This window comes from Cicer arietinum, chromosome 2 (genome assembly GCF_000331145.2).
Source record: "Cicer arietinum cultivar CDC Frontier isolate Library 1 chromosome 2, Cicar.CDCFrontier_v2.0, whole genome shotgun sequence".
In the NCBI taxonomy this organism is placed as follows: Eukaryota; Viridiplantae; Streptophyta; class Magnoliopsida; order Fabales; family Fabaceae; genus Cicer; species Cicer arietinum.
The window spans coordinates 12911527-12922178 of NC_021161.2; the positions used below are offsets into that span (position 1 = coordinate 12911527).

General features: G+C 27.3%; 1 protein-coding gene across 1 annotated transcript; it reads left to right on the top strand.

Moving 5' to 3' along the window:
• The first annotated feature begins 3682 nt into the window (after positions 1-3682).
• Positions 3683-10652, top strand: LOC101497017 (probable methyltransferase TCM_000336). The gene is made up of 4 exons (XM_004490167.3): positions 3683-3838; positions 3931-4335; positions 4845-5117; positions 10149-10652. Exons 1-4 carry the CDS (start codon positions 3764-3766, stop codon positions 10479-10481), a joined length of 1086 nt encoding a protein of 361 aa, XP_004490224.1. The 5' UTR covers positions 3683-3763; the 3' UTR covers positions 10482-10652.

Below are 10652 nucleotides of genomic sequence, written 5' to 3' on the forward strand. Positions count from 1 at the left end.
TATTCTAATTTTTTCTTTCTATTATGTTATTGATAAGATGTTTGTCTAAGTCATAAAGACAAACAATACTTTGAGTTTCTATTGACGAGAAATGTTGTTAAAATTTTAAATAATTTTTAAATATTAATTTATTTCTGAAAAATATTTCAAAAGTCACTTTAAAATAATTAGTAAAATAATCACTATTTTGATCTCTTTAAAAATATAGAGCAGTATTATTTTAATTTTTGATTTAATAAAAAAATTGAATTATTTTTTAAATTATTAAAATAATATTTAAAAGATACAATTTATTATTATAAAATATAATTTATTGTTAAAATAACATTTAATAATATTATAATATTTAAAATTTAATTAATTTACGTTTTGGTAATTTAATATTTAATTAAATTTTTTAATTATATCAAAGAGGAAAGTAATAATGCTTTTACACTTTTAAAAGTTAAAACGAATATTTATTTTAAAATATATATTGAAATACAAGTCTTTCATTATACTGTAAATTCATAATTGGAGGTAGAGGTTTTTACCGGTGGAATTTTGGGATCAAAGCAATTGATTTCCCACACCCTTGTTTTTTGATTGTTTTTTAATCAAAAATATCTTTTTGCACAATTATATAAATTAATCTCCAATATATTTAAGATATATTAAAGAGATTGATTTTTTATTGATTTCTTTTAATATATTATTTTTCATATAAACTAATTAAAAATCGAATTCATGACAATTTAATAATTAAAAAAATAAAATATATACCATTTATTTCACGTCATATTTGTTGGTCGTATTTCTATCGTTAAAAAATTGTACTCCCAAAAGCTCCTCCTTTTTCCATGGTTCGTCCATCGGTATAGGAAGCATTATGGTGCTGTTTGAAAATTCATGCATTTAAGCAGTACATGTGGGGTGTCCATGGCAACAAAGCATCCACTAACCGATTTTGTGTTAACACCACACTCAACACGTGTCAAAAGCCCATTGCTTCTTGATATTATTGACTATATGATTTTTAATAATTTATATTTTTATTGTTGTAGATTTTTAATAATTAGAAAAAAAAATTAATTTACCAAATTAATTATTCTAATTATTAGTATGTTTTTTTACTATTAAAGTATTATAATATTTTAGAAATTTTATATAAATAATAATTAAAAAGTAATATAAAATAATATAATTAAAATTATATTCAAAATTGAAAACAATATTTATTTTAAAATAACTTTTAATTTATTAAAGTAACAGTTCTTTTACTATAGTGAAGTGAAGAGTATAAAATATAATATCTAAATACCCAACTAAAGGCACACTGATTTGATGGACTTAAAGTTGTTACCACCATTACTCTAGTTGGTCCAATTCCAACTCAATTACAAGCGCTTCTAACCATATGAAACTTTTTTCTGATACAAAATAGAGATTTGGAATCTTTGCACTTCTATGATAAAAAGTTTTAAAATTGAATAATTCAGATTTAAATTTGTGTTTATATTTGATAAAAATAACAAAAACTATTTTAAATTAGACTATTTAATTTTAAAGTTTAATTTGTAAGTAAAAAGTTTTATATAATTAATAACTTATGATAAATCTTCTAAATAATTTTATTATAATTATTGTAAAAATTAAAAATATTAATGATTTAATAATTATAATTAATTAATAGCTTTTTTATGGTTGACACTTGAATATAAAATTCTTAATTTTAATGAATTAGCTAGCCTCCGACGGCAAGAATCTAGCAAATTCGACAAAATAGTGAACTCCCACTGTATATAGGACTTTGATGCCTAACATCAAACTTTTTGACAAGTTGAATCATGATTAATGTAAATGATGAAAAAGCAAAGTCTATATGTTAAGCCCGAGATCATTACCCTTACCCACATCAAGCTCTGCTCTACGGATGAGTACTCTGCCATAGACAACAACATGTCTCTTTCTTTGTAGAAATTATAACTTAGAGTTGTTTATATGCACTCTTAATTTAATTTTAAATAATATTTTAATTTTTTTTAATTTGATTATTTATTTACTTTTATTATTAAAATTTAAAAATATAAAAAAATGAAAATATAAATTTATTTAAAGTTTTGGGTTATAAAATTTACATTATATTGAAAATGATAATTAATTTTATGAGTTTTGTTTGAAATTTTATAAAAAAATAATAACATTGTTAATATTTTAAAACATAAAATATTAAACTGTTTATTTAAAATTAAATAAATGACCAAATAAAAAAAAAAGATAATTATTAACATTTACGTCTAAGAGACTATATATATGATTATTAAATTTTAAACATTTTCTAAAATTGATCTATGCTGAACAGTGATCCATGTAATAATTTGCCAATTTTAAATTCTTAAAATGACACACAATTAAAATACATAAAATGGAGTAGACCTATATTTTTAGTTCAATGATGTAATGCAATTGTTTTGCTGATTGCGAAGGTAGGGATTACAAGCTCCTCATTAGGGATAGGAATGTGCTTGCATATACTTTGAATATCAAGTTAGTTTTTGTCTCAAAGTAAAAAGCTTTTAGGGTTGAAATTCAATAAACATGTTTTAGCACCATATTTTATTTATTTATGACATATCCCTATTGTTTTTAGAAGAATTCTGTTAAGGTTGTCAAAGAAAGGGGTTCGTATTCTTGAATCATTCTTTAATATAAGATGTTTTTTTTTATGTGATATGGTCATTGGCATCTAATAATTGTGATCATATTTGGATTGACATTATGAAGTTAAGGATGATGGTACAAATGAGCTATTGTGGTATGTTGACTTTGGATTCCTCTTACAACCATCACATGACTATGAACGGAGGCGCAAGTGAGTTACAATGGTTTGTCGACTTCGGATTTCATATGCTTTATGGCGATTTGTCCAAATTTGAAATCCTTCCACGACATTGAGTCATAAGTCGGGTTGATTTGAATTCGGTTTATTAGAATAGTGGATTGGGCTACTCTAATATGAGTTCAGTTTAAAACAATATATAAATTAATCGAACAAAAAAGAAAATTAAAAAAGTTCTATTGACTAGAACAAAACATAAATTTACCGAAAATTAAGAAAGTTTCATTGATGATTCTTTTATATCTTCCTCTACCATTGATTTAATGATTTACACTTTTTTTTTTTCTTCCGGAAATCATCGCCTACATAAAATTCATTATTAGTCATGAGGTGTTATCGTCTCTTTTACTCCTATAATTAATTTTATTTATGTGAAGTCACTTTTATTTTTCACAAAAGAGAACTCATAATTTAGAAAACTAATATTTATTATATTAATTTAATTATAATTTTGATATATCTATTTTTGTTAATTTGTAAAATTTATCCATAAATTTTAAAATTTAATAATTTTGATATCTTTTTAATATTTTAACAAATAAAAATAATATGAATGCATTGAAGATGCTCTTACATCTCCCTTAACCATTTTGTATTAGGAATGTGAGTCTTATATCTTACGAAGCATCACCAACACCAACAAAACATTCATTATTATTCATGTGATTTTCCCATCTCAAGTAGAGTAATTCTTCACTTTCATGATTAATTATGTGTGTTTTTTAATGGAATAGCTAGGTCAAGCACAAAAAAATAAAAAACAGAAAAAAGTGTGAGAAAAAGTAAATGGCCACGTCATCAAAAATTTCCTTTAAAACATGACCACAACATTATGAAGAAGCTAGAAAGTCCAATTACAATTCTTCTAATTCTAAGTAAAAGAAAATGAATGTAGAGAAAGTTTTCCACATGACTGGAGGAGTTGGCAAAACAAGCTATGCCAACAATTCTTCACTTCAGGTTCCCTAATTATTATGTTTTCTTTCCTTTATTGTATCTTAGAATTTTAAAATTCTTTGTAATTCATATTTATTCTCTATGATTTTTAACAGAAGAAAGCATCTGATAAAGTGAAGCACATAATCATACAAACAGTTGAAGATCTTTACATTGAAACAACTCCAAAGAGTATAGGCATTGCTGATTTAGGATGTTCCTCTGGACCAAACACTTTGTCAATTATCAAAGATATTTTTCAAGCAATTCAATTGACAAGCCAGAAGATCATGCATCATTCTACTGAGTTTAGAGTCTACTTTAATGATCTTCCAACTAATGACTTCAATTCAATATTCAAAGCCTTGCCTGAATTCCAAAAATTGCTTTACCAAGATAGAAAAAATGGGTTTCCTTCCATTTTTATGGGAGGTTACCCTGGTTCATTTTATGGAAGATTGTTCCCTAATAGTTACTTGCACTTTGTTCATTCTTCCCATAGTTTACACTGGCTTTCAAGGGTAAGTCACCTAATTACTTATATTTTTTATAGGCAATTTTACGACGCAGTTGGTCGTAAACTGTCAGATTAAAAGACATAAATTTTTATCTCTTTTAATCGAATAGTCTACGATACAATCAAGTGCATCAACAATTTTTGTTTATTAATTTAATAGTCTATTGTTGATTGTATGGTTTGGAGATAAAATTTCTTTCTTTTGATCTAATGGTCTACTGCTAGGCTAGGCTAGCAAATGGTCTAATTTGTTTTTTTTTTTCTTTCTTTTTTTCAAATTATTCTATTTTATTTTAGGCTCAAAAAGTTTCAAATTGGCTTCTTTATCAACTACAATAAAATTTAAGTTTTTCTATAGACATGTCAGGAAACATAAAACTACTTTTTTATTTAATTATAACTTTAGCTGCAAAACACTATGATTTTAGTTGTTTAATAAAGTATATAATGATGTAAGAACCATGACTATAATACTATATTTAATTGGTGTTACTTTTTAATTATGTTACATAGGTTCCTCCAGCAATCTATGATGAGCAGAAAAGGTCATTGAATAAGGGTTGTGTTTACATTTGTGATAAAAGTCCTGAAATTGTGTGTCAAGCATACACTCAGCAATTTCAAGAAGATTTTTCCTTGTTCCTAAGATCAAGATCTGAAGAATTAGTTGTTGGTGGGAAAATGGTGGTGACATTTCTAGGAAGAAGGGGAAGTGAACATGTTGATAGAGGCAATTCTTTCTTCTGGGAGATTCTTACTCGTTCATTTACTATTCTACTCTCACAGGTACATTGCTTCAAGACATGTATTATTATTACTATTTTAATTTACACTAATTAATGATAAATTAAAGAATTTATTATTATTAAATTTAGTAAATAAATGCATTCTCTAGGTGAAAAATTATCTAAACAACCTTCATAGACTCAACATAAAGTTGCGTAAGTGATTCTTTTTAACTGAAATGATGAACTTTATTGAAACTGTAATTATTTCTCACATTTATATTTTAACTTGATGAATTATTGTTTGTTAAGAATACATTTTTCAATGTGGAATACTCTAATCTCTCCTTCCCAAATTATAAAACTCATTTATTTGTCCGTAAATATCCTTAATTTAAGATTCTTTGTAAATCTTTTATTAGTTAATATTATTAAATTATCTTAGAATAAAAAAAATATTAAATATATCTATATATAAATAATAATTAATAATAATCATATACAAATTATGCATATATGCTTGGAGGTGCTCTCGTTATTTTTTCAATATTCATGTGCGGTTTCATTTATTAATTAAGACAGGTTAAATAATTTATTAAAAAATAAGAACGAGGTAAATATATATAAACAATTGAATTTAATTAATTAAAAAAATTTAGTTGAAGATAATTCTTCAAAAGAAATTGAATTTGAATTTTGATTGAAATACTTCTTGTTCAAGCTTCGTTTGCCTTTTAAGTTAACTTCATATTATTAGGATGTCATATTTTAGTAACTAGATTGTTAAAAAAGTTAAATAAAATAATATAATATATATAATAAATTAAAATTTTGAGTGAAAATTAAATTTTGTGGTCCCTCTTATCCCAACTTGGACGACTTATATGCGCTATGTGGGAGTTCTTTGATGTTAACCTTGTTATTATTGTGGTGGTTTTTGACATGTTCTTTCAATCATTAATTGATTGCAATTTTTCGCACAATTATTAGAGCTGGTTTGAAATGAAACAACGTCAACAAAACAATTTTGCTAGGATTTTTATTCATGAACATTAATCATAGAGTTGCCACATTAAAAAGGTACTCTAGAGTGGACCACTCTCCACCTTAGACCACACCACCTAACAAAATGCATTTTAAGTAGACTGTTTTTTTTTTCTTTTTTAAGAAATATGATAAATATCACTTTAATTAATTTACATAAATATGAGGTTCTAGAGTTTTTAATTTGGAATTTGACATACAATCTAATAATATCAACATTTGTTAATTGAGTTAAGATTTAAAGATTAATTAGTGTGTTTTTTCTTCTACCTCCCTATGTGTTCAAATACACGTCTAGATTGAAAAGTAATCTCACATATATAAACAATCTAATGTGAGACTTTAGTATTTATAGAGTTGAAAGTTACTCAATGTATACAAGTTTTTTAATGTGGGACTTTAGCAATTTTTAACTTCACACATTAACATATTCTCGACGTTCAAACTTTTCATACCATTGCTTAGAAGCTTTTTTAAGTCTATTCAGAGACTTATCTACATTTAAAGGCGACAAAGCTTATTGAAGATTTGTAGGATCTTCTTCTATAGTATAGGCCGTATAGTCGGCTCTATAATTTTTAACAACTCTGACTCTCTTACTTCTTTGAGGTTCTGTTTCGTCATGTTTGTTGTTTTTAGTGCTCCCGATCACAGGAACATGACTTGATACGATGTCCTCACTACTTCTCAATTTAAAAGGGAGTTTATTTTCATAAAAGTTAACAAAATTTGACTCTATGATCACTTTTTAGGTCATAAAACTTATACGTTTCGTTGTTTGCTGCATACCCAATGAATAAACATTCATAGGTTCTACTAGCAAGTTTAACTCGCTTGAGATCAGAGATTTTAACATAAGTCAGACAACTCCCAAGTTTGAAAATGAGACAAGTTTAATTGTCTTTTCTTCAAAGTCTCATAAAGAGATGCTTTGTTTTAAGATTTAGGAACTTTATTTTAAACATAATAAACGGTTAATAAAATTTTCCCCTACCAATGAGATGCATCACTAGAGTTAAGCATGATAACAACAACTAGATCAGGAAGAGTTATATTCTTTCTTTCAACTTTACCATTCATTTCAGGTGAATATGCTACAATTGTTTCATGTATAATTCCATGCAGTTTATAAAAATTATTAAATAGACTAGAATCATATGATATTTTTCTATCACTACGAACCTCTTAATATTTCTACTAAATTGATTTTCAATTTCAATTACAAATATTCTAAACATGTCAAAAGCTTCACTTTTATTTTTCATTATATATACAAAAATATAGACAGAACAATCGTCAATAAAAGTGATAAGATAACATTTTCTTTTTCTTGTTAAAGTCCCATCAAATTCAAATATATTAGACTGTATTAAATTTAAAGACTTAGATTGTAACGTTTTCTACCAGCTCAATTGGTAGTAAGAATGAATGAATTGCAGTACTTATCCCCTAGGTACATTATTTTAACTTGACTACAAAAATCACATTTGTCAAAATCATAGAAATATAAGTTTGTAATTAGACCTAAATTACTTAAGTTTGAAATCATATGTTTGTTCACATGACAGAGTCTAGCATGCTAAATATTAAAATCACACAATATATAAGCAGAAGAAGACATTTTATTAATTTCAACATTTAATTAAAACATGCCATCAATGGCGTACCCTTTTGCCAACATACCATTTTTAGAAATGGTATACAAATATGTTTTGATAAACTGAGTAAACCTACCTTAATCACAAGAAAACCCAAACACTATTCTTTCTTATCTTTGGAGGCAGACTATCAGACTCTCTAGAAAAAATTATTTTGTTTTAAGCCTAAGAGAATTTTTGAAATCTTTTAAGCTGAGGTAGTTTGTCAATAATAACAACAATTTGAAAATGTGTGTTTGATGTCATACCTCCAGAGATGATATCATGAGCTATATTCTGAATTTTATGGCATTGAGCCTCCACAGATCTGTCATCAGTCATCTGATACTTGAGGTAGTGGCTCACAACATACTTTTTAGCCTTAGTTTCCTCGATATCATATTTCTTCTTTAGGGCATCCCAACAATCTCTAACAGTATTTCTGAAATTGTAGTAATCATACAGACTCTCAGCAAATCCATTACGAATATAACTCTTACAAAAGTAATCATTGTGTTCTCATTGAGTTAATTCAGTAGCATTCTTTTTTTTTTTTTTTTTTTATGTTTGTTCATCTGTTTGTGACCACTTACCACTGGAATGTCATCTTTCAGTACGTTGACAGTATCTTTCATAGTTAAGAATAATAAGTATGTTGACAATATCTTTCATAGTTAAGAATAATAACATCTATTGTTGTCATCGTTTGAAGTAACATCCCACTGTACCGTAGAAAACAATTCTAGAATTATACCTCAATATAACAATAATGTTGACTATAATAATATGGTACTTAAGACCACACTCATAAATCGAAAGGACTATGTCACAAAAATCACTCTGAAATCAAAAGGAAATGACTAAGACACAAAAACACGCTCTAAATCGAAATGACAATGGTATTAAGACGACTCAAAATCAAAGAGATAATAAGAAAAGAAATGGCTCACTAAATCGAAGAGACAAAAAGAAAGGGTGAAGTGGCTCAGAAGTATATCAAGCAAAGAGAAAAAGTTGATAATTGCATCCAACTTTGGTGTACTTTTTATAATAATTTAACATTCTTTATATAGTGATAGAAACAATTTCACGTATGTAAATCATCTAATGTGAGACTTTAGTACTTATAGAATTAAAAACTATTCATTGTATGAAAGTTTTCCAATCTAAGACTTTAATAATTTTTAAATTCACTCACTAACATACTCTCTATGTTCCAACATTATGTGACATACTCTCTATGTTCCAACATTATGTGACATACTCTCTATGTTTCAACATTATGTGTCATAATCAAAAACACCATTCTACTACTCCCTCTATTGTCTCACTTTTAAGCGAGGAAACATTGAAACATTATATTTTAAAGACCTTGAAAACAAAAACAATATTGTTAAGCATCGAAAACTCAGTTAGGCTGTTAGTGCTTTACAAGCTCTACAAATAACATAAGCCTTGTACTAACATCACCGTATCAATAATGATTCCTTTTCAGTGTCTCTTTTTCCATGACATTATGATTTTTTTCAAGGTATTTGAGTAATACCTTGTAGATTTTTCTTTACCATGAAAAATCTTAAATTGATAGCAATCTTAGTTCCTGTATGAACATTCTATGATCATCAATAGATCAGCCCTAATATGCATTGTCGTTGAGTTTATTTTAGAGTTCATTATGTCGATGTTCGAGGGGGATATCATTGATAGTATGATTGATTCTCAGTTCCACCGAAATTAAATCTCAAACATTGTCAATCGCGTGTCTAACTGCAAAACCTGTAAGGATGTAACAGTTCTGAATATTTTTAATGCAAGTCATGGTGAAGAGAGTCACTACCATGGCCTCAAATACACTTCCATTTGTTGAAATTAACGTGCTAGAATGCTACAAATTGGACTAACTCAATATTGTATATACCACAAAATGAAAATAGAACATATGAAAAATGGGCCTTTATTTTCTTCTTTCATATATAAAATAAAATGAGAAGAATAGGTCTGTTGGCATTTTCACAAACACTTGGTGTGGCTGCTACTATTTTACTATTGACTACGATGCTTTCTATAGCACAACGCTTTGAAGTGGCAGTGACTGAGGTATGTTGCGCCTTCTTCCGGGATGTAAAGCAGTTACAGTTATTTTGGGGCATTTGTTCAGCTTCACTGTTTGATTGAATTTCCCAATTTCTAGGGTTGGATAGGTTTAAAGTTGATGTCAAGTTGTTGGAAAATAATGGCTTCTAGATTGTTCAAACTTTGGTAGATTATGAATTTAAGTCCTATCATACCCTCCTTATTTATAAATTCAAGCTTTTAAAGATAATAAGAAATTAAATGTGACTTGTAGTACAAGTAAATAAATACTACACTCTTAAGAATCTTTTTAATGTTTGTTTTGATATGTCTTGTAGGGAGAAATAGAAGAAGAGAAGCTTGATTCATACGACGTTCATTTCTACGCACCATCAAAAGAAGAGATAGAAGATGAGGTAAGAAAAGAAGGGTCATTGAAGTTGGAGAGGTTGGAAATGTTTGAGATAGACAATAACGAACAAGCCAGGGAGAGTTATGGCACAGAGGTTGCAAAAGCAGTTAGAGCCATACAAGAATCAATGATTTCTAACCACTTTGGAGAAAGGATTTTGGATAGTTTGTTTGAGAATTATGCAATTTTGGTGGATGAAGAAATTGCTAAGGAGGATATTAAACCCATCACTTTTGTTCTTGTTCTTAGAAAAATATGAAAATACAAATATTCCAATATGTACCATATGATGTTTAACTTTCCATGCATTTATGGTATATTAGTCCCACTAATTAGTCCCATATGTAATTGTGCAAAAATTAATTAGTGTTCATTTATCCTACTATTGGCCTATTTCAATAATGTTTAACTGGGGAGTTTTTAAAGTGTG

Coding starts and splice junctions, on each gene's coding strand:
- LOC101497017 (XM_004490167.3), top strand. CDS start 3,764: ATGAATGTAGAGAAAGTTTTCCACATGACTGGAGGAGTTGGCAAAACA. Junction 3,839..3,930: donor CCAACAATTCTTCACTTCAG/GTTCCCTAATTA, acceptor GATTTTTAACAG/AAGAAAGCATCTGATAAAGT. Junction 4,336..4,844: donor GTTTACACTGGCTTTCAAGG/GTAAGTCACCTA, acceptor TATGTTACATAG/GTTCCTCCAGCAATCTATGA.